This window comes from Microcaecilia unicolor, chromosome 3 (genome assembly GCF_901765095.1).
Source record: "Microcaecilia unicolor chromosome 3, aMicUni1.1, whole genome shotgun sequence".
Taxonomy (NCBI): Eukaryota; Metazoa; Chordata; class Amphibia; order Gymnophiona; family Siphonopidae; genus Microcaecilia; species Microcaecilia unicolor.
Window position 1 is genome coordinate 167,405,597 of NC_044033.1, and position 24,270 is coordinate 167,429,866.

General features: G+C 47.7%; 1 protein-coding gene across 1 annotated transcript in view; it reads left to right on the forward strand.

Moving 5' to 3' along the window:
- Nucleotides 1-656: 656 nt before the first annotated feature.
- The window catches only part of ENPP1 (ectonucleotide pyrophosphatase/phosphodiesterase 1), a 221,123-nt gene continuing 197,509 nt past the window's right edge, over nucleotides 657-24,270 (forward strand). The window contains exon 1 of the mRNA XM_030196551.1: nucleotides 657-992. Coding sequence (XP_030052411.1) covers nucleotides 795-992 — 198 coding nt within the window. The 5' untranslated portion in view covers nucleotides 657-794. The remainder of the gene's footprint in view (nucleotides 993-24,270) is intronic.

Below are 24,270 nucleotides of genomic sequence, written 5' to 3' on the forward strand. Positions count from 1 at the left end.
ATGATATATACCACAATAAAGCTGCCTCTCTTCTGATTTCTACCTTCAACCACTGATACAGTTCTCAGAATTACGGAGTCTCTGTGCCCTGGGGCGACACTTCTGAACATCATGGTTGTGAGTAAATTATCTGTATTCATTCAATTACCCCCTAATGCTTGGTTTGTTTCTCTTGCTACTAAACAATCTTCTGCCTTTATCTCACAGGTAAAGATTTTCTGCTTTGCTCCTTTGCACACAGCCAAGTTTCTTTCTCCCAAGGAATCTAATATATAATCTAAAATATATATATATATATATATATATATATATATATATATATATATATATTGTTGTTGCCCTTTTTTGCATTCAGGAAAAGTAAAACGACTGCCACATTGCATGTCCCTTCGTTTCCACTCCCAGCTCCCTGCAAGCCAAACCTGTAAACACCCTCCTCCGGGTTCTATTTTCAGCCCAAGTGATCTCATGCAGGATACACCACGGTCATTGATCTAGTCTAGAAACACTCCTGCAGCCGGGTGTAAAATAAATCTCCCTACCCCATACTTTTGCAAGCAAAACTTTATTGAAACCAGCAGTGCACGGCTGGAGTTAGACCAGGGCTGCTGTCCAGCTGCGGTGACTCGTGGTGCAGGGAGGGGGCGGGACCCTGACACCACTCCTCTCTCCACCTCCCAGCCCACACTGTGCGCGGTATTAAACCTCAGCTCAAATGCATGCAAGACACAAACACAGACACCCGCGAAAGAAGCAGGAAGAGGCGAGAGAACCGGCTGTAGCTCCAGGACATCATGGAGGAGGAGAATATCAAAGACAGGCTGACAGGCGAAACCCTGGAGAACGGGGAGACGAAGGCCATAGACATACAAGACAGAGCCGCGCTGGCGCCGTCCGGGCTGCAAAGCCTGGACCTGGCGGACGAGCCCGACAGAGCGCCTCCCAGCGGCAAAGGCAAGAAGAAGTCCAGCAAGTGGAAAGTCATCTCGCTGGTGAGTGGGGAGAAAGTGCAGGCGTATTAGGTGGAAAATGAGAATTTCCTATGACAGCTCAGGTTAGTTAATGAGTTGCAAGCCTTGGCTCCGGCTCACAGCAGGTGAACCACCCTGTTACCTTTTCCTGCTGTTTGTCACTTTGACCCCGGATCAGGCTCCAGATGCCTCACAAAGAAGAGAGAAGAAAGTGACCCCCTGCTGCAGCCAGAGGTTAATGCAATCACCCATGCCAGGCACATGCGTGCGTTTGTTTGTTTGCTTTTGTAATCAATTAAATTAACTATTGCCCAAAATATCAACGTCAATAACCCCGAATCAAAGCAGTTCTTTCTCTCTATCTCTCTCTCAATCTTCTTAAACCTCATTTATGAGTGTTTTTTCAGATCCTGGCCTGTTGCCTTGTAACAAGCCCTCATGACTGGGCTCCATCATCCTCATATACCTGAAAACTTGTGTGTATGTGTTTTGGCTCACTACCGAGTTCAGAATACAGAGTCCTCTGTATCTTGAAAACCATGTGTGTGTTTTTTAAATCTAGATATCCCCCACATAGTAATAAATTGTTCTAGAAGGGAAATGGGACTTGATATACGTTTTTGCAACTACATTCAAAGCGGTTTACATATATTGAGGTACTTATTTTGTACCAGGGGTTAGAGTCATAAGGAGCTGTAGTGGGAATCGAACTTGGTTCCCCAGGATCAAAATCCACTGTATTAACCACTAGGCTACTGAAGATTTAGTGGCTTGTATGACATCAAAAAGTTTTGCTATTAAATCAGCATATGTATACTACATACATAATTTCTTTCATTGGATATGTGCTCTGCGTCCCATAATGTACCAGGATGGCTTGGTCAGAAATCCAGGACTGACCCAGAATCTCCAGCATGGAACTGGGTAACGTGACATCCCTGAATCTCAAGCAGCTTTATATTAGAGTCTGATGCTGAGCCACAAAAATGCATAGATGATCTGAGGCTTGCTGTAAGGAGGCTGGGTAAATTTAAGAGGGGTAGTACAGGTAAGGCTGCCAACTGGATCTAGAGTCACGGGACAGGGTTGATCCAGTCCTGGGTTTACCCCGTTGTATGCAGGGACTTGTAGTTCTGATTTTTCCATTCCTTAAGAAAAGCAAGACTACAAGTCCCAGCATGCACTGAGGTAAACCCAGGATTTAATCAACCCGATCCTGCAAATCTGGATCCAGTGGGCAGTGTCCCCTCCCCTCAGAAGTTGCAGATACTAATACCTCTTTAAAAAATTCTACAATAAATAATAGAACTATGCCTTCATTATAAGTCCCTAACCAAAATGTAAACTGTAATTTGGTACCCAAGATCCTTATGCAATACTAAATATCTATTTTCTAATGTATTTCCACTATTCATGATGTAATGTAAGCCACATTGAGCCTGCAAAGAGGTGGGAAAATGTGGGATACAAATGCAATAAATAAACCAGCACCATAAGCCTAAACTTAACTGTAAGTGTTACCAGAATGTAATTTGTAAGCCACTTTGAACTGAAACTTTTTGGACAACAGTGAGATACAAGAGTGCATAAATAATATTGAATTGGTCTCCTCCCCCTTCTACTGCTAATAAGATTTCCCTGCCCTTTGCTCACCCCCTCCAGAAAGCAGCCAAACTACACCTATGGTGAATCATCAATCTTCCCCCTTCCCCCCATTATGACTTAACAACTAGCAGCAACTCCAGTACCCTCCTACTGGCTGTGGTGGTAGCTCTGGCACAGTGTTTCCTCCTTGGACAGAACAGCATCCCTGCTTGTTCCCGCCCTCTTTCTTTCTTTCTACCACCCTGCTCTGCATCTCTCTCTGTCTCTATTCCCATCTTCACTTTGCTCAGCCCAGCACCACTGTTGGGCATCTGTCTTTTCTAAGGGGCTCATACAGACAGCATTAGTTCTGTTTAACATTGTTAAACTGCAGGCTTACTGGCTGATCAATGCAGAAAATGTTTCAGCGCGGGTGTTAACACGTGCAGAAACCCTTTCAGCAGACCAGGTGAACATGCATTACAAACCTTTTGCACCAGGTTCAGGGCATTGTAGAACGGTTGCTTTCTGCATTGGCCCCGAGTCTAGCAGCTTTCCACCCTCCTGTTCCCTACATCAGCACAAAAATCCCTAGTGGTATAGAGGGCCCACCTCCCTTCTCCTACCCAACCTGCCTGCCCCCAACTGTCAAAGAAATTTTACTGGTGTTTAGTGGCACCCCCTAAACCCCGATCTCTCTTCCCCCATACCTGAAAGCAGGAGCAATGCCTACTTGCTCCTTCCTTTGGCGCTGTCATGTTCAAAATGGTGGTCCTGGTCCCGCGGGTATGCATCCTGGGATGCACTACCTTATAAGGGTTGGGGGGTCCACTCGACTTTGGAGGATAGGGGGTCTGGTTGGGGAGAGAGAGAAAGGAAGGCCACTAGACTGATAGAGAAAGCTGGGTCAGGGCGTTGGCAACCTTTTTTTTTCTTCTTCTTCTTCAATGTCACTTTTCCTGTCAGTGTGTGAGGAATCACCTCTTGGGTAGTGATAGGAAAGGTGACATTAGCAATCAGCTGTGGGTTACTGTTTCTATCTTAACGTGGAAGTAATTTGCATGCTGTGGTATTTTTAGTGGTAATTTCAGGGTAGAGTGTGGGCTCTACCATGAGGCATTCTGCATGGGTCTCATTCTTTCCCCTTCGCTAGCATCCTGACTCCATTCCCCTTGCCTCTCCTCCAGAATCTGTTGTCCCTTCCCCTTCCTGCCCCATTTCATCCCTTCCTTCTCTCAGTATCTGTCCCTTTCTCTCATGCTTAGGACTGGTGTTAGACATTCAGGGGCTCAGGGCAGAAACTGGGAAGGGAGCCCCAAAACTGGTCTTCAGCTTGAGGCAGGTTTGGGGGCCCGGGACAAATGCCCTGTTTGCCACCCTCCCTTAATGCCAGCAATTCCCTAGCATCTGTCCATTGTCTCTCCCTCTCATCCCTTACCTCTCCATTTCCTCTTTCAGTATCTGACACTGATCATTTCTTCCTTGTTTTTATTGCTTGGCTGGAGCCTGTGTCATGACTTCCCACCACAGTACCTTGTCTTCAATGCTGACACTGTGAGCACATTGAACAAATGCACGGTTGAGGGCCAAAATGTCTTATAAGTGAAGTCATCCTGGCCCATGACTAGACAGTTTGAACGTGCTCATAGTACCAGCATTGAAGACAAGGTAAGAGTGGTGGGTAGCTGTTGCATAAGCTCCAGCTGCTCTGCCTGGCTGGCTCTGAGCAATGTTTTGGCTGGCAGGGCCTGAGAATCGCTGCTAGCCATTCCACATCATCTGGTCAGTTCCACTGCCTCCTTGACTGGTAAAGCTAAGGGATCCTTGCCAGCTGTGCTGCCTTGGCCTGCAAGTCTTTTCTGCTTTTGCTGCCCCTCCGCCCCCCCCTTCCCCCCCCCCCCCCCGGGGCCACTGTCTAGTTTACCTAGGGGTAACACCGACCTAGAAGTTCTGCGGATCTGCACTTGTATTCCGTGCATTTGTGGTGGAGTCCTTGTACAAGATGTTTGTCAACATTGATTTGAAAAACATTTCCAACATTTTCAGACCTTGTTTTGGCCCATATACTTCCTCTGTAAACTGGCTGCACATTTTTAATAGGTAGCTGTTCAATTTTGCTGCAGTATTTCACTAAGTTCTTTGACTTACCAGTTCTTGATCTTTTTCCTCCAGTTTGTCTCAGTTTTGTAACATATAGAGGGAAATAATCAAACGGCACCGGCCATCTCCAGGGCCGGCTCCATAAATGGGCGGAGCCAACCGTATTTTCAAAAAAGATGGCTGGCCATCTTCTTCTTCGCTAATACGGTTGGGCCCGGCCAAATGTCAGAGATGGCTGGCATCGAATTTTGGCGATAATGTAAAACTAATGCCAGCGATCTCAAACCCGGCCAAATCCAAGGCATTTGGTCGTGGGAGGAGCCAGCATTTGTAGTGCATTGGCCCCCCTCACATGCCAGGACACCAACCGGGCTCCCTAGGGGGCACTTCTAAAAAAATAAAAATAGCTCCCAGGTGCATAGCTCCCTTACCTTGGGTACTGAGCCCCCCCAAAAGCCCACTCCCCACAACTCTACACCATTACCATAGCCCTAAGGGGTGAAGGGGGCACCTACAGGTGGGAACAATGGGTTTTTTTTTTGGGGGGGGGGGGGGGGTTGGAGGGCTCCCATTTACCACCACAAGTGTAACAGGTAGGGGGAGTGGGCCTGGGTCCACCTGCCTGAAGTGCACAAATGACATATGTGATGTGTCAACACAATGGGGGCATATAGTGAAGCAGAAAAATCAATAAAGGGCTCTGCTGAAGTCTTGTAGTGCATCTGGTTGGGAGGCAGGGATAGTGCTGGGCAGACTTTTATACGGTCTGTGCCCTGAAAATGACGATACAAATCAAGGTAAGGTATACACAAAAAGTAGCACATATGAGTTTTATCTTGTTGGGCAGACTGGATGGACCATGCAGGTCTTTTTCTGCCGTCATCTACTATGTTATGTTACTATGTTACCCACTAAAAACTGCTCCAGGGACTTGCATACTGCTGTCAGGGAGCTGGGTATGACATTTCAGGCTGGCATAGAGGCTGGCAAAAAAGGGTTTTTTTTTTTGGGTGGGAGGGGGTTGGTTACCACTGGGGGAGTAAGGGGAGGTGATCCCAGATTCCCTCCGGTAGTCATTTGGTCAGTTGGGGCTTCTTTTTGAAGTTTGGTCGTGAAAAAAAGGGACCAAGTAAAGCCGGCGAAATGCTCGTCAAGCCTGGCTTTTTTTTCCCATTATTGGGTGAAGCCGGCTATCTCGTGAGCACCCCCCGTCCTGCCTTCACTACCCTACCGACATGCCCCCTTGAAGTTTTGCCGGCTCCGCGACGGAAAGCAGTTGAAGCCGGCCAAAATCGGCTTTCGATTATACCGATTTGGCTGGTTTCAGGAGATCGCCGGCCATCTCCCGAGTTGTGTCGGAAGATGGCCGGCGATCTCTTTCAAAAATGAGTTGGATAGTAACATAGTAGATGATGACAGATAAAGACCTGGTCCATTCAGTCTATCTAACAAGATAAACTCGTATGTGCTACTTTATATGTATACCTGACCTTGATTTGTCCTTGCCATTTTCAGCGCACAGACTGTAGAAGTCTGTCCAGCACTAGCTTTGCTTCCCAATTACCGGTTTTGCCACCCAATCTCTGCTAAGCTTCTGTGGATTCACTCCTTCTGCACAGGATTCCTTTGTGTTTATCCCATGCATTTTTGAATTCCGTTACCGTTTTCATCTCCACCACCTCCCGTGGGAGGGCATTCCAATTATCCACCACTATCTCCGTGAAAAAATACTTCCTGACATTTTTCCTGAGTCTGCCCTCCTTCAACCTCAATTCATGTTCTCTAGTTCTACCGCCTTCCTGTCTCTGGAAAAGGTTTGTTTGCGGATTAATACCTTTCAAATGTTTGAACGTCTGTATCATATCACCCCTGTTTCTCCTTTCCTCCAGGGTATACATGTTCAGGTCAGTAAGTTTCTCCTCATATGTCTTGTAACGCAAATCCCATACCATTTTTGTAGCTTTTCTTTGCACCATTTTTTTACATCCTTAGCAAGATACGGCCTCCAAAAGTGACCACAATACTCTAGGTGGGGCCTCACCAACGACTTGTACAGGGGCATCAACACCTCTATTCTTCTGCTGGTTACACCTCTTTATACAGCCTAGCGTCCTTCTGGCTACGGCCAGTGTTGCCAGATGGGTGGGTTTCCCACCCAATTGGGCTGGTTTTTAAGCCAGGATGCTGGAAATTTTCGAAGGCTGCGGGCTGCGGGAAATTGGGCTTCTTTTTCGTTGCAGCTGTGCGGGGTTTGCGTTTTTTTCGGGGGCTTCTATTGGCCCAATTTGGTCCAATAGAAGCTTTTCCGGGGTAGGGTTGACATCAGGGGCGAGGTTAATGACATCAGAGGTGACGTTAGGGGCGGGGCTAACGACATCAGAGGTGCCATCAGGGGCGGGGTCAGTGACATTGGAGGCGGGGTTTGACTTTGGGTGGGTTTAGGGCCGATTTGGGGTGGGGAAAATTTTTCCCATCTGCCCACGCTGGCTACGGCCACCGCCTTATCACACTGTTTCGTCGCCTTCAGATCCTCAGATACTATCACCCCAAGATCCCTCTCTCCACCTAATACGCACATTTCCCTTGGATTTCTACTCCTTAACAGACAGATGATCAAAACCCCGCGCTGTTCCAAACAGCACTCCAAAAATAGCGCTGGAACAGTGCGGGGCGTTATTAGACCTATGATCAGAGGTAATTGCATGCAAATTTAAACACGCAATTATCTCTGATCATGGGGTAGAAGTGCGGGACAATTGTGCCTGAGCATGCGCTCAGCACAATCCTCCCGTACTTGTTTGACAGGTCTGGGCTGTCAAAGGCCCAAACCTGTCAAACACAGGGGCTGGAGGTCCATGGGACCACCAGGCCCCAACTACCCCTGCCCCGAGCAACAAGGGCTGGAGGTCCGCTGGACCTCCTGTCCGCCCGATGATCTCCCCCCCCCCCCTCAGGTTCAGGGAGGGCTCACCATTCCTCCCCAATGATCCGCAAACCCTAATGCCAGCTCGGAGCTGGTGAAGGGTTTGCCGCAGCCAGCAACCCAATCTTTGGCGCGCTGGCCGCTGATCATTGGGGATGAATATGTTTAGCCCTGTTTAGCATGCATTTGCATGCTAGTTGGGTTCAGAGCCCTCAAGCGCGTTTTCACGTGCTCGAGGGCTCTGATCATGGGGTGTTAGCGCCGGCGTTTGCTTCTCATCATCCCCCTGTAAGTGCATCACTTTGCACTTCTTTTCATTGAATTTTAATTGCCAAACATTAGACCATGCTGCCAAGTTCTGCAGATCCTTTTTCCTGGGTGTCCACTCTTGTTACAAATCTTGGTATCGTCAGCAAAGAGGCAAACCTTACCTTCTAACCCTTCAATGTCACTCACAAATATATTAAACAGAATAGCCCCAACACTGGTCCTTTTCCGAGTGAATTCCATTAACCACCACCTTCTGGTGTCTGTTATTACGTTGGGTCCTATCTTCAATCTGTCAAGTTTGTAGTTCTTTTTCTACTTTATTTTCTTCTTGCTCCCCTTTTTGCTGCATCTTTTCCCCTTGTTTTGTCTTTCATTTTATTCTTGTCCATCCTGTGCATGCTTTATTTAACTTTCATGATTTTGTTTTACATTTTTGCTTCTAGGATTGTTGTTCATTTTCTGCATTTGTTAATTTGGTTGGTGTAAAATGCTTTTGTCGTTAGCCAGAATGTGTGCAAATTATAGAATGCTATAATTTGTTTGAATTTGTATCAGGGCCACTGAGAGACACAACCTGGGCAGGACTGGACCGCTATATGCACCCCCACCCCCCCATATCTTTCTGTCTCTGAGTCACAGCTGCACTGCTCCCTCGCTCTGTCCTGTCCTGCCCCAGTGTTCCTGTATGCCGGGAAGACTCGGGAGCCGGACGATTGAATTAACGCGATATCACTTTAATGTAATCGTCTGGGTCCTGGGCAGCACGCAGGAGAGGGCAGACCCAGAAGCAGATTGCCAGTGCTGGGCCCGAGCCTGGGCCAACCCTTGGAGGCCAGACCCGGAGAATTTTGCCCCCCCCCCCCCACCTCTGATTTTTGCCCTGATTTGTATGTTCTGCCCATAGGCAAACCCACAAGCAAAGTATGTCATCAAAACAGGACTCCTACTTTTCCACTTGTTGTCATGATATATATTTGTTTTGCCACAAAAGTATTCTTCAGTGTTACTTTTGTGTCTGCTTGTATGTCTCAATACCCAGAGTCCTTTCTTTACCTCATGCCAGTAATATTCACTAGGGATGTGCATTCATTTGATTCATTAGCATGGCTTGAAAAAATGTAGTGTATGCAAATCCAATTAACGCACATATAAATTAACAATCAATTTGCGCACATTGGTGTGTGTATATATATATATATATATATTTTTTTTTTTTTTAAATTTAAACCAAATGTGTGAGGAGCCCCAACACACCTACAAAAAGTTAGGAAAAATTCTGAAAAATAAACCAAACATTTGGCCAGTGCTGTCTCCAGTACTTACCTGTTTCTGTCATCTCCCAGGCCCTTTCTACCTCTCCGGTGATAGTCGTAACTTTGAGTCAAGAATACCACCATATTTATTTGTTGTTTATTGAGATTTATTAACACAATTGGTAATTCTGAGACTGTGGTGAGGGCCTCTGCTATCTCTCGGAAATGAACTGTAACCATGAAGTAACCTTTTCAAACTCTCTATTGCCGGGAGCTGGATTTGAATGGGTGACCTAGAGGGTATAGGCTCTGCAATGCTGTGATTTCAGGTGCAGTGCTGAGGTAGAAATAATACAGCATTGTTGAGGCATATGCTGTATTTCTGTTTAGATCAAACCGGTTTTTCTGTGCACCGACCTCCTAATCCAGTAGTGAATTGCTTTTGTCTAAGAGGCAGAAAAGAGTTGTTATTTACAAAAATGTGCAAAGACAGTGCTCTGTGTAAACTCTCATATAGATATGGCAGTCATTCGCCTTTAATGTCTTTTGTCTCCTTCTGTTTCTGCTTTCTTAGTTTTATTAATAAATCAAATCTCCAACAGTTTACAAATTAAGAAAAATGCTAAGATGGGCCTGCGAGACCCTGGGCGAGAGTTATGGGGGTGGCCGTGGAAAAAAAACTCAGCCAGGTTTATAAATGTGAAAATAAACGTTTATTCACCTGAGCCCTGGGACCTGTTAACCTCACAGGCCAGGAACCTCAGATGCAACAGTTTTTTTCAGGTTAGTAACGGTCTTTGAGTAGGCCTCCGGCTAGAAGGCCGAGCAGTCTGTGGCTGGTGGGGCTGCCCTGCCCCAAACACAGCTTGTAAGTTCTCAGGACTTCTGAGACTCAGGTCTGGCCCCAGGTAGACCTCGGCAAGGTTTGCAAGTCTTAACAAGAAACAAAAGTTGGCTTATCGCAGCTAAACATATTCTGTAAAGGTGTAGACTTGAGCTTCAGTTTTTCCTTTTCTGGGCCTCCTTAACCTCAGCCTGGCCCTATCTTTTAAACTCCCAGGTATTGACTCTACCCCTCCTGGCTTACTTCCTCCTGAGATGGGATCAGTGCTCTTAAGGTGGCCCAGGCTAGTTAGAGAGGGACTTTTCTTAAGGTTGAGGGGCAGTGTTCTATAAACCCTGTCACAGGGCCATTAAACATGGAAATCACAAACGCCAGTAATTACAGCATTCAAGCCACACTAAAGACTAGCTTCAGTAAATTGTGCTGTTTTATAAATGGTGCTCGGAGTGGAGTAGGGCGCCATTTATATAAAAAGCACATAGCACCGGGATCTGCACCCAACTTTTGGGCATGAGGATTTACACCAGCTGAAACCTGGTGTGGATCCCTCAAATTTTGTAATACTGTTCGCATCTTTAATGAACGCCCCTGACCCGCCCATGGTCATGCCCCCTTTTCAGTTGTGCGCTAAAAGATTTAAGTGCGCATCTTTATAGAATAGCATCTAGCAAGATGTGCTTGCAAATCCAAATAGTTGCCAATTAATTCCAATAATTGTTAGCACCCTTTAAAGTAATGGTAAACCTTATTGGCTCTAATTGGGTCATTACTTAATTAAATTGCACATGTGTAAATTTGAGCACATTTATAGAATCCAGTGGTGAATGTCCGATATACTTGAATCGCAGAAAAAAAGTGCTGAGCCATCATTATGATGTATACGAGTGTGTAAAGATATGACATCTACATGATCTATGGTACAGATTGGTCAATATGGTTAAATTCCTGAAGAATATGCAAAAAAAAAAAAAAGTGAAGTGCCTTGACTAAAGATTATGAAAATAAGACCATGAACTTTTGAAAGTGGTTCTAGCAGCCAGTGCCGACCTGTCCACTAGGCAGCCATCTAGGGTGAGAACAATTTAGAGGGAAGCACCTGCACTTGGTCTCTAGCATCTCTCCTCTCTACCTCACCACCATAATGTCCAGCTTTCTTTTCTTTCCTCTGAGATGCTCCTTTATACCACAGAAGCAATTTATTAGCATCTAAAGAAGATGCATCACAGCTGGCGCAAGACCTTGAGCATCAGTATATACTGAGGCCTGCTGGCATCTGCCACCTCTGAATATCCTGGTTTTTTTTTGGAGGGGGCAGAAGCCAGCAAGTCTTGAGGATGTGTGGATGCTGAAGCCCCCATGCTAGCTGTGATGCATTTTCTATAGCTGCTAACTATTGCATCATTACTCTAGAGGAAGTAATGAGAGTGGGGGGGAAGAGGTGGAAGGAGGAAAGGAAGAAATGAGAGAGATTCTGGAGTCTGGGTAGGAGAGGTGGAATCGAGAGATGCTGGAGACCAAGGGAGGAGGCAAATAGGAAAACAGAGAGATGATGGCCACTATGGAGATTGGGGGGGGGGGGGGGGGAGAAAATAGGTTACAGAAGGAAAGGAGAGGAATACTTGACAGTGTGGGGAGGGCCTTGATCTTGTGACGATGAAGCTACTGCTCCCTCTCTCCAGCAGGCCTCACTGGCCTGTGGCCTCTGAACAGGACTCCAAACAATCTTTTCTTAACATCCTGAGCAATCCAACCTCAAGCTCCTGGGCCCTTTTTTTAACTCAGGGTGAGCTGGTTCTCAGTATGCAAATTATATGCAGATTAGCATGTTATCCTTTCACGCTCAGGGTGACCTGGTTCTCCAGAGGCAAAAATTAACAGGTCTTACCAACAGCATATTCAGGCAATTCTTTATTCCAGCCCCTGGGCACAGTTCTTCTAGCTTAAATACTTTATACATTTACATATCTTCTCACTGAGCCTCCCCACACAGATTCCTGGGCTCAGCACTAACCTCAATACTTTGGGGACTTCTACCCCCAGGCTTTGCAGCCTGCTTCTCAGTACTGGGACACACAGCCCTACTTCTTCTTTGGACACCCAGTCCTTCCTTCCCTGGACACCCAGTCCTTTCTTTGAACACACAGTTCCTCTAAGTACTGAGGCTACACAGTCCAACATTAATGCTTTAGGGACTTCTTACCCCAGCCTGTTTTTCTTCCTTGAGCACACAGTCCACCACAAGTCCATAGGGTTTAGCCAGTTCTTTCCAGGGGGAATTCTCCTTCTTCAGCTACCAGCTGTCCTCCTTTCCTTTTACAATTCAGGTGGGGTATAAAGTGGTTAATAGCTACACAGGACCCAGCCCATAACCTCCTACACCTGTGGACCTCCCAGGGCTCTCCCCGGTCCTAGCGACCTCCACCTATTCTCCTAGCGCCCTCTAGTGGCCTACCCCGGATATCCTGGACATTTTAAGGGGAACAGCGCCATCTAGTGGCCTGCCCCGGCTAGGACAGCCTCTTATTTATCACAATCTGTAAACTGCCTCTTGGGGGAGGGGGCGAAGGCAACCAGACAGTTGTAATGTGTTATGCACTCTGACAACATTTGTTCACCATAATAATGGTTTCTGATTGGCGGTATTTCAGATTTTTCGAAAGAGAGAGAGAATGAACTGTATGAACTTGTCAGATAACAATGGAGTTGGCCTGTAACTCTATTATAAGCCACACCTTGCATGTTTTTAAAAAGAAGAGTTAAAAGTATTCTAAACTGATAAAGAATGCACAGTATGCAAAGCCATATCTGTGTAACGCCCCCTTACCCAAATGCATTCTCCATCGGTCCCTTACTCAGTTGTCGCTCGGTGCCTCCACCTGGTGAAGAAAAGTGTTAGTGGATGGGATTACCCTCTTTCCCCATAGGTAGGGTTACCATACGTCCGGATTTACCCGGACATGTCCTCTTTTTGAGGACATGTCCGGACGGATTTGGCCAGCCTGCCTGTTTGTCCGGATTTCTGGACAAACGGGCTGGCTGGCTGGCGGGGCGGGCGCGGGACTCCCCTCCCTTTACTCTACTATCCCTGGTGGTCTAGAGGTACCTCTTCGTCTTCGGGGCAGGAAAGAGCCCCCTCTTTCCTGCCCGGAGCACTGCTGCTAGCTGCCCTGCATACTGTGAGTCTGGCTCTCGGCGTTTCAAAATGGCCACCGAGAGTTGAAGCAGCCTCGCGAGACTTCAACTCTCGGTGGCCATTTTGAAACGCCGAGAGTTGGACTCACCACAGGATGCAGGGCAGCTGGCAGCAGCGCTCCGGGCAGGAAAGAGGGGGCTCTTTCCTGCCCCGAAGAGGTACCTCTTTACCACCAGGGATAGTAGAGTAAGGGGAGGCAAGGTGATTGGGGGGAGGAGGGGAATATGCATGTGGGGTGAGGGCGTGGAAGGGGCGGGGCAAGTATCCTCTTTTTATGAGGACAAAAAATGGTAACCCTACCCGTAGGAAAAATCCAAAAGACTACTGTGAATAGGGCTGGCTAACATATTAAATGTTTTTATTGAACTATTTACATAGATGTCTATATACACTGTCTTATGCACTTAATTCAGTTACCGAAAACAAACACCAATAAATTTCAACAGTCTTTGTACTTAACCCAGTACTTGTGCACTTAATGGCATTAGTCTATAAATCAGACCTTTCAGTCTTTCCAGTATCGTAGCTGTAAGTTCTTCCCTGCTGCTTAGTTAAATCAGTGTGTAGGCTGTGTTGTCTAAGTCTCCCCTCCTTTCCTTGTAAGTCCACCCTCTTCTAGTCCCCTCAGATCTCACCCCTCTACAGGAGACTTCTTGGGCTGGGGTTGCCTGTCCCTTTTCTGCCCCAAGCTGCTCCCAAAGACCTCTGTGCCTCGAGCAATACTCCCAAGGGCTACTGCTCTTGTCTTCAGGAGAGCTTCTAAGGGTACCCTACCTGCTGGGATTTACAAGTACCAGCTGCCAGTAAAAATGTTTCCTATCTAAAGAGCTGTCTCCCATCTTAGAAGTTAAGACCATAGAATTATCTGACTGAAATAATTCCTATATACTACTTTCTCTGTATTTCTGGCAAGTTGTTTTATTGCTTGTAAAAGTTAATGGTTATAAATAATAAAAAAACAAACAAACAAGAAGTTAAAACCATTCACCAACACAGAACCAAACTCCACAGTGAATTCCAAACCATGCCACCAATCTCCCCCTCCCCTAAACTTGTGGGGAGCAGTTTTTTTTTTTTTTTAAATTCACTTATTCTGATCCAGCTCTCTCCATTCGGTATATGTGCATCATGAATCCCAGAAGTTTTATTCCAGTCAGTGAATTAATCCGCTCATAACATAATAAAAGTGCTCCCATCATGTCTCCATTTACATACAGGCAGAGCTGTGGGACTCATCCCCCTCCTTCAAATGGCCACATTCCTTTGCAGCTCTACCAAGGCAAGCAAACTAACAAGTTATGAATTCAGAACAAAGCTTTAAAGAACTTTACCACCGGGGGGGGGGGGGGGGGGGCGGTGTTCAAGATGACCAAGTTAGCTGTGAGCTTCCTTAACTTTGTCTTCCAAAATTTTCAGCCCTGTAGAAATTGGTTATTGATGCATTTAATCATATTCTGGTTTAGTTGAATTTTTTTTTTCTGGTGACTTCATCCTTTCTTCATGATTTAGGATTTTCTTTCGCTCACTATGATTTGATGCCTTTCAGGTGTCACAGCTTGCAGGGAAAGTCGTTGGATTCAGAATTTAGCTAAAGAAACGTGGAGGGATTGTGAACTGGATATCTGTGCATATGCATCTAAAGGACCAGCATAATGGTAATAGCTTAGGAATTGAGGGGGTCTTTTACTAAAGCTTAGCTCAAGTTATCTGCAGCAGGTCCCATCTTTGGCCTTTGAGGGGACCAGGGAGACTCGGATGGGTGGGCATTCTTTTTCAGGCTCTCTGAATTGTCCTACAGCCGATCGTCTTGTCATCCAGCCAATTTGTTCACCATTACGTTGTCTAGGGAAAAAACAGTTTAACATTTTCATCATATCTGCGCTGGTTCTTAAAAACTCATGAAAAACATTTGTGGGTCAGGACTGAGCTATTGTGGTCAGCGTCTCTTATTTATTTATGCCATTCAGGAGGGAAGTTTTCGTGAAGGTGTGATAAAAGGTGACCTTTTACTGCATCAATTTACCACAGGAGTCACCAAGCTGTAGTAACAGTCCTGCAGGTTCCTGATGCTTATGGTAAATGAATAAGGCTGCTTGCGAGCCAGCAGTGTTATTTTAGTGGCCTGGAGCACCAGGCTACCAAGCTGCATGCAGCCTGATGCTTCCAACTGTGACTTCCGAGTCCCCATTCCTACACTGTGGTCTAGGGGTTCCCTAGGCAGGAGCAATCCCCAGTCGCTCCTGTCCTGGCACCATCTGTCAAATAATGTTAGTCTCCTTTGGAGGTGGGGGTGGGGGCTCGATCATGGAGGAACCCTGGATGTCATGGTTGGGAGCATCGGGCCGCAGCTTGGCAGCCTGATGCTCTTGGGTGGTAAAAATAACCCCAGCTAAAAGCTAAGGTTATTTTACTGTAATTTTAACACCATAATGGGACTTGCAGTGTTCACTGCAAATCGTATTGTGTTAAGGGACAAACAACATGACAAAGTCTAACGCAGCTTGATGACTACCCTTCTCAGTGCCAGCGTTCAGATAGGGGCTGGCTTTGAATATCCAGATAGGGTGGTCAGTAGTAATGATATTAAGCCCACTATCCAGATAGCTACAGTAACTGGATAAAGTTAGGTCAGCCTTTTTTTGTTGTTCTGACTTTTATTTGGATAGCTATCTGATTAGCAGACTCCCAGGGGACCACTCTTGCTCTGCGCATAGTTCACCCCCACACTATCCAGATAGAGCCAAGGCATTTTGTAAGGATTTTCAGCAGCATTATCTGGAATCGTCTGCTGAATATCAGGCTGTTGGTATTTAACTGTATTTGTGAAGTTTGGTTTTTTTTTTTTTTAAACTGATTTATCTGTAAATCTGTGGCAGAGTAACAACCATATAAGCTTTGATTCTTATTCAGAGCAATGATCCTGCTTCTTTTGCTCGTATGTCAAAAAACTTCCATCTGGGAAGCATTTCACATCAGACGGAAACTATCTCAGCAGTTGCTGACTTAACCTCTATGGAAAAAAAGAGAGTTAAGAGTAGTAAATGTTTAAGAACAGTTTAAGGAAGTAGGGAAGAGTTCAGGACAGCTCGCTAAACCTGTCACCTCAGAAGTCTTACCTGGGCAATTAGTCAGTAGGCATAGGCGTAGACTGGGGGGGGGGGGGGGGGGGGGGCAATGCCCCCCCCAAACGACGCGAGGCGCCGCCGCGCCATTAGTTAAAAAAAAAAAAAAAACACATGCAGGCACGCGCTCCTCTCAATCTGCTTGGCTTCCCTGCCCTCTCTGTCTGCGTCCCGCCTTCCTCTGAGGAAGGCGGGACGCAGACAGAGAGGGCAGGGAAGCCAAGCGGACGGAGAGGAGCTGTTGTCCGTCTACCCCTCTCTCTTCCTCCCTCCCTCCGCGGCGCAGGCAGCAGTCTTTTCCAGCGTTCCTGGCAGCAGTAGCGTTGTACACGCTGCCTTTGGCTCTGCCCCGAAGCCTTCTCTTCAAGTTCCTGTTCCCGCATAGGTGGGAACAGGAACTTGAAGAGAAGGCTTCCGGGGCAGACCGAAGGCAGCGTGTACAACGCTACCGCTGCCAGGAACGCTGGAAAAGCTGAAGACTGTTGCCTGCACCGGAGGGAGGGAGGGAGGAAGAGAGGGGGTAAACGGAGTCACCATCTTGGACCTCGCGGGGGGGGGGAGCAGAAGGAAGGAGCAAGAGATGGATGGGACTGGGAGGGGTGGGGAGCAGATGGAAGGAGCAGGAGATGGATGGGACTGGGAGAGGAGGTGAGCAGAGGGAAGGAGCAAGAGATGGTTGGGACTGGGAGGGGTGGGGAGCAGAGGGATGGGACTGGGAGAGGAGGTGAGCAGAGGGAAGGAGCAAGAGATGGTTGGGACTGGGAGGGGTGGGGAGCAGAGGGATGGACCAGGAGATGGATGGGACTGGGAGAGGTCAGGCACAGCAGAGCGAAGGAGCAGAAGATGGATGGGACGGAGGGATGGTGAGCAGAGGGAAGGAGCAAGAGATGGATGGGACTGGGAGGGTGGGGAGCAGAGGGAAGCCTACTGGAAAGAAGACACTGCATAAAACAGAAGACACTGGGACCAAAGCGAATAGAAAAACTAAATGATCAGACAACAAAGGTAAATAAAAGTATTTTATTCATAATTTATTAATTGAAATGTCAGCTTTTTGAAATGTGCATCTGTGATATTTTGCCTGAAAATTTAATTTCCTTCCTCCATATTAGCATATTCATTTGCATATGTATATATGCTAATATGCTCCGCCCATTCTTTGCCCCCCCAAATGAAACAGTCAAACTACGCCTATGTCAGTAGGGATGTGCATTTGTTCGTGTACCAAATAGATTTAGGGGTCAATATTTAGAACGATTTAACCAGGCAGAGTCTCACGCCTGATTACGTTGTGGTGAGTAGATCTTCCCTGGATTTTCAGCAGCACTTAACAGCATAATGCTGCTGAAAATCTGATGTGACTGCCAGGGCACGTAGTGGGGGCAGAGTCAGGGAGGAGTTGGGAGTTACGTAGACACCAGCAATATTCAGTTCCAGTGTCTTCATAGCTAGCCAGGCATATAGGGCCTTAGAAAAGGCCTTGCCTGGTTAGCTGTGCCTGCATAGACGCCGTCCAAGCCCCGGATCGCAGTGCCTGGATAAGACCCAGTGTTACATAGCCGAGTCTTAACATTTAAAAAAAATGTTGACCACTGCTCGTTGAATATTATAGTTTATGCTATAAATTGTTTAACATGCATTAATGTACAGATTAATGTGGATCTGATAAATGTGTTGAAAACTGAATTTGTGAAAGAAGTTCAAAAACTGGGGGAAAAAGCCCCCACAACAAAATGGCACAAAATGTGTGCCCTGTGTGCATCTATAATAGACAACATTTTTTAACAAATCACTTCGTAGTTCAAATATTGGTGCAGGTTCCAGATCTTTCTAGAGGAACAGTTTATGCTAAAGAATGTTTGGCAATGCATCAGGAAATTCTTTCTTTAGGTGTTAATTTTCATTTAGATTTCCATATAAATGTTTGATTAGGTTTCAGAATAATAAGTATGTCTTTTATTGAAACCTCCCAGTTGTGTTTCTTTTTGGATAGTAAGGTTTCTTAGGAACAGGGGCTTTCATATGATTTCAGGAATTGCCAAGATGTAGGGCTGTGAAAGTTTGGGGGGGGGGGGGGGGGGCATTCTTCTTACTGTTTTTTTTTTTTTGTTTGCCTTCCTCAAACATTTGGTTTTGTGTTTTCTCCTAAATGTGGTATAATTCATGGAATAACTGTTCTGTTCTTTTCTTTTTCTATTGCCCCCCCCCCCCCCCCCACCTGTATTTCTTACATTGTTCTAAATTTTTAATAATGATTTCTGGATGTTCTTTTCAAGTGCTTATGCTTGGTGTAGATCTTGAAAATTTTATTTAAACAAATGAATGAAATATTGGTGCAGGGAAGGCAGTTTTGGATGTATTGTTGTCTGGGGATGCACCTGAAAGAACAAGCATCTATACAGAAGGGATTATTTACATCTGTTAATGGAAGGGACATGGCCTTTAACCATCATTTCAAACCCTAATTGGACTAGTATTTTAAAATAAGTGATGGGAATGCTCTAAGGGGGTCTTTTATTAAGCCACGGTCAACACCAAGACGCATGGTATCTCGGCGTTTATCACCAGATTTCTACTGCGAGCTAAAAATGCTACAGTGGCATAGTAAAAGACCCCTTTAGGGTGTGATTCAGTAAACGGCATCCAGAGGGGGTCCTTTTACAGAGTGGCAAAGCGCAATGCAGGCTTACCACTCACTGTTTTGGGACTACCTCCGGCTCAACGTGGCCGTCGGCGGTAGTCCTGCCCCGAGCCCATGCAATTTCCAGGGGACCCCCCCTTCATAAATGGCTTGCGCGGCGATTGGGCATCGCCATACACTGCACAGTTACCACTGGGTTAGCGCGGGAGCCCTTATCGCCACCTCTGAGTTCTCCTACCGCATGGCCATGTGTGCTGGGGGCTTTTTTACCCGCTGTGGTAAAAAGGGCCCTGTTGCATGGGGAAAAATGTTCCCTGCCACCAGCACAGGACCTTTTCTCCTACAGCTTGGTAAAAGGGGAAGGGAAGGTGGTTTATATATATATATATATATATATATATACACACACAGCTACTTACTTTGTACCTGGGGCAATGGAGGGTTAAGTGACTTGCCCACAGTCACAAGGAGTTGCAGTGGGAATTGAACCCAGTTCCCCAGGATCAAAGTCCACCACCCTAACCACTAGGCCACTCCTTCACTAGCTTAGCACAAATCTAATGTCTAGCTTTGGAGGTAGCCCTTATCCCTGCTGAAACCTGGTGTAAATTCTGGCACCTAGCTAATGGCAGTTGAGTGCGCAAATTATCCTATTCTGTAATATTGTACCTAATTTTTGGAAAGCCCCTGACCTGCCTATGTCACTTCCATGGCCATGCCCCTTTCTGAGTGATACACTTGGAAAAATTATTCATGCTGTATAGAATTAGACGAGGAGCAGATCAGCATGCAGCTCTTAAATTTTGCCAATTAAGGTAAAATTATGTATAATCATACCTGATAATTTTCTTTCCATTAATCATAGCTGATCAATCCATAGACTGGTGGGTTGTGTCCATCTACCAGCAGGTGGAGATAGAGAGCAAACTTTTGCCTCCCTATATGTGGTCATGTGCTGCCGGAAACTCCTCAGTATGTCGATATCAAAGCTCCATCCGCAGGACTCAGCACTTAGAGAATTACACCCACGAAGGGACACTCTGCCCAGCTCACCACCGACGAAACGGGGGAGAGGAATTAACCCAGCTCATCCCCACACAAGTGGGGGAGGGGAATCCGTCCAGCTCATCCCCGCGGAGCGGGGGAGGGACACCACACCCGCCGATGCGGGGGGATCTGGCTTATCCTGCAACCGCAACCGCGGGAGGAGCTGACTGACCCTAACACCGCCGAAGCGGGAGGGGTACAAAGCTGCCCTACAGCCGCACGAAGCGGGAGGGAGTGCCGGCAGAATTTAAGTCTCAATCCAGCCCCGTAAAACGGAGGGGAGAGGAATGCAGCAGCTCACTGTAACACAAACTCGTCTTAACTCTTGAAGAATCCAAGTGAAAAAACTTGAACACGAAGTCTTTCTGAAGTAACTGAAGACTAAACTTGAACCTGAAATGCAACCAGAATAAAAACAGTACAGATATCTGGGAGGGGCTATGGATTGATCAGCTATGATTAATGGAAAGAAAATTATCAGGTATGATTATACATAATTTTACCTTCCATATCATCAAGCTGATCAATCCATAGACTGGTGGGATGTACCGAAGCAAGCAGTACTCACCCAGGGCGGGACATTGAAATCCCTGACCTCAACACTGAAGCTCCAAACCGGGCCTCCGCCCGTGCAGCCACAGTCAAACGGTAATGCTTGGAGAATGTATGAGCCGAAGCCCAAGTTGCCGCCTTGCATATCTCTTCCAAGGAGACGGATCCGGCCTCTGCCATCGAGGCCGCCTGAGCTCTCGTGGAGTGAGCCTTCAGCTGGATAGGCGGCACCTTCCCCGCGGCCACATAAGCCACTGCAATGGCTTCCTTGACCCATCTTGCCACTGTAGGCTTAGCAGCCTGCAGACCCTTACGAGGACCTGCAAACAGGACAAACAGATGATCCGATTTCCAGAAATCATTGGTCACTTCCAAGTATCTGATGATGACTCGTCTCACATCCAGATATTTAAGAGCAGAGTACTCCTCTGGGTAGTCCTCCCTACGAAAGGAAGGGAGACAGAGCTGCTGATTCACATGGAAGCGAGAAACAATCTTGGGCAGGAAGGAAGGCACTGTGCGAATAGTCACTCCTGCCTCAGTGAACTGCAGAAAAGGCTCTCGACATGAGAGCGCCTGGAGCTCGGAAACTCTTCTGGCTGAAGCGATAGCCACCAAAAAGACTGCTTTCAACGTCTGGTCTTTCAGAGATGCCCTCGACAAGGGTTCAAAAGGCGGCTTCTGCAATGCTCTTAGTACCAGGTTGAGATTCCACGCAGGCACCACTGAGTGCAGAGGAGGGCGCAGGTGATTAACTCCCTTGAGAAAGCGCACCACATCTGGCTGCGAAGCCAGGGAAGCACCCTTCAGGCGGCCCCTGAAGCAAGCCAGAGCCGCTACCTGGACTTTAAGGGAACTGAGCGACAGGCCTTTCTCCAGACCTTCTTGCAGGAACGCCAACACTGAAGCAATTGGAGCAGTGAAGGGAGAAAGTGAGCCTGCTTCACACCACGCTGCAAAGATACGCCAAACCCTGGCGTAAGCAGTAGAAGTAGAGCGCTTCCTCGCTCTCAGCATAGTGGCGATGACCTTGTCTGAGAAGCCCTTTTTCCTCAGACGCTGCCGCTCAATAGCCAGGCCGTAAGACCAAAGGGGGAGGGATCCTCCATCACCACGGGACCCTGATGTAACAGGCCCTGCTCCACTGGCAGCCGCAGAGGATCGTCGTCTGAGAGCCTGATCAAGTCTGCATACCAGGGGCGCCTGGGCCAATCCGGACCCACCAGGATTACCCTGCCGGGATGCTTTGCCACCCGGTCTAGCACCCTGCCCAACATGGGCCAGGGCGGGAACACATAGAGAAGCTCTTGTGTCGGCCACTGTTGGAGAAGAGCATCTACTCCCAGGGATCGAGGGTCCCGTCCTCTGCTGAAAAAGCGCGGCACTTGGCAATTGGCCGATGACGCCATCAGATCTAGGCTCGGCTGGCCCCAGCGCTTCGTGATGTCCAAGAACGCCTGAGCAGATAGCTGCCACTCTCCGGGCTCCAAGGTATGGCGACTGAGAAAGTCCGCCTTGACATTCATGACTCCGGCAATGTGGGCCGCTGAAAGCTGCTCCAGGTTCGCTTCCACCCACTGGCAAAGATTCATAGCCTCCTTGGCTAGAGGGGCGCTCTTGGTACCTCCCTGGCGGTTGACATAGGCCACAGCCGTGGCATTGTCCGACAGGACCCGTACAGGCTTCAACACCAGTACCGGGATGAACTCCAAAAGCGCCAACCGAATGGCTCTGAGTTCCAGGAGGTTGATAGACCACTTTGCCTCTGCAGGAGACCAGAGCCCCTGCGCTGTCCTTCCCAAGCAGTGGGCTCCCCAGCCCGACAACGAGGCGTCCGTCGTGACGACAATCCACTCTGGGGTCACCAGAGGCATTCCCGCAGACAACTTGTCTGTCTGCATCCACCAGCTCAGCGCCTTGCGCACTGCTGGGTCCAAGGGAAAAGGCGCACAGCATAATCCTCCGACATCGGAGTCCAGCGCTGCAGCAAAGAGTGTTGAAGTGGTCTCATATGAGCCCTGGCCCAGGGCACAACTTCCATCGTGGCCGTCATAGAGCCCAACAGCTGCACATAGTCCCAAGCCCGAAGGGGAGAGGCTACTAGGAACTGGTCCACCTGAGCCTGAAGTTTGACAATCCGATTGTCTGGCAGGAACACTCTGCCCACTTGGGTGTCGAATCGAACTCCCAGGTACTCCAGGGACTGAGTCGGGCGCAGCTGGCTCTTCTCCCAGTTGATGATCCATCCCAGGGAGCTCAAAAGAGCAACTACCCGGTCCACAGCTTTGCCGCACTCTGCATAAGAGGGGGCTCGGATCAACCAGTCGTCCAGATAAGGATGGACTTGTACCCCTTCCTTTCGTAGGAAGGCCGCGATGACCACCATTACTTTGGAAAAGGTCCGCGGAGCAGTAGCCAACCCGAAAGGGAGGGCTCTGAACTGGAAGTGTCGTCCCAGGACTGCAAAACGCAGAAAGCGTTGATGAGGAGGCCAGATGGGAATATGCAGGTACGCTTCCTTGATGTCCAAGGATGCCAGGAACTCTCCTGCCTTCACTGCCGCTATAACAGAGCGGAGAGTCTCCATGCGAAAGTGCCGCACTTTCAAGGCCCGATTGACCCCTTTGAGGTCGAGGATAGGCCGCACAGAACCTCCTTTCTTTGGTACCACAAAGTAAATGGAGCAACGTCCCTTGCCAAGCTGACTTTCTGGCACCGGAACGACCGCGCCCAGGCGGATCAGATTGTCCAAGGTCTGCTGCACTGCCACAGCTTTGACCGGAGACTTGCAGGGAGAGAGTACAAACCCGTCTTTTAAGGGTCGGCAGAACTCTAGTTTGTAGCCGTCTCTGATGACTTCCAGCACCCACGCGTCTGAAGTTATTGTGGTCCACTCGCCCAGAAACGAGGACAGCCGTCCTCCAATCTGCACTGGGGCGTGGACCAAGACCCCGTCATTGGGTACGAGACCCTGGGGGAGGACCGGAGGGAGCACCTCCGGGACGGTGGTCTCTGCGAAAGGAATGCTGCTTGGGGGAGAAATTCCTCTTGAAGGAAGAGGGGGCAGAGGAACCCGACTTGCCCGGGCGGTACCGACGGGCTTCCTGCAACCGTCCTCTGGAGGTACCGGGACGAGTACTAGCCCGAGCCCTGACCTCTTTTTTTTTTTTTTTTTTTTAACGGAGCCAGCGGGAGGGGGGAGAAAAGGAGGGACCTGGCACCACCAGGTTTGCACTTGCTCAAAAGAGCCCTCAACCCCAGGCACTCAACAAAACCTAAAAATTAGGCTTGGAGGCCTAGCCAGAGCTGCTGCTGTTTGTGACCACCACCTGCTGAGATAGAGAACATACTGAGGAGTTTCCGGCAGCACATGACCACATATAGGGAGGCAAAAGTTTGCTCTCTATCTCCACCTGCTGGTAGATGGACACAACCCACCAGTCTATGGATTGATCAGCTTGATGATATGGAAGTGCCTGTTAACTGCACTTAATGATTGCTAATGCCTAATTAATTAATAAGTTTGCGTGTGGGTCTCGTATCCATGCCCAAACTTGTTTGCGCAACTTTGGGCAGCCGATATAGAATCCAAGGGTAACTGGGCACCCATGTTTACATGCCTCTTGTTATGTTTATGCTTATTGTAAATTTTGATACACTGCCTAATCCGGTGTGTGGGTCAAGGTGGCTTACAAAGATTTGATTTATTGACTTGATATACCACATTACACAAAGATGCATCAAAGCAGTTTTTATAATACAATACAAAG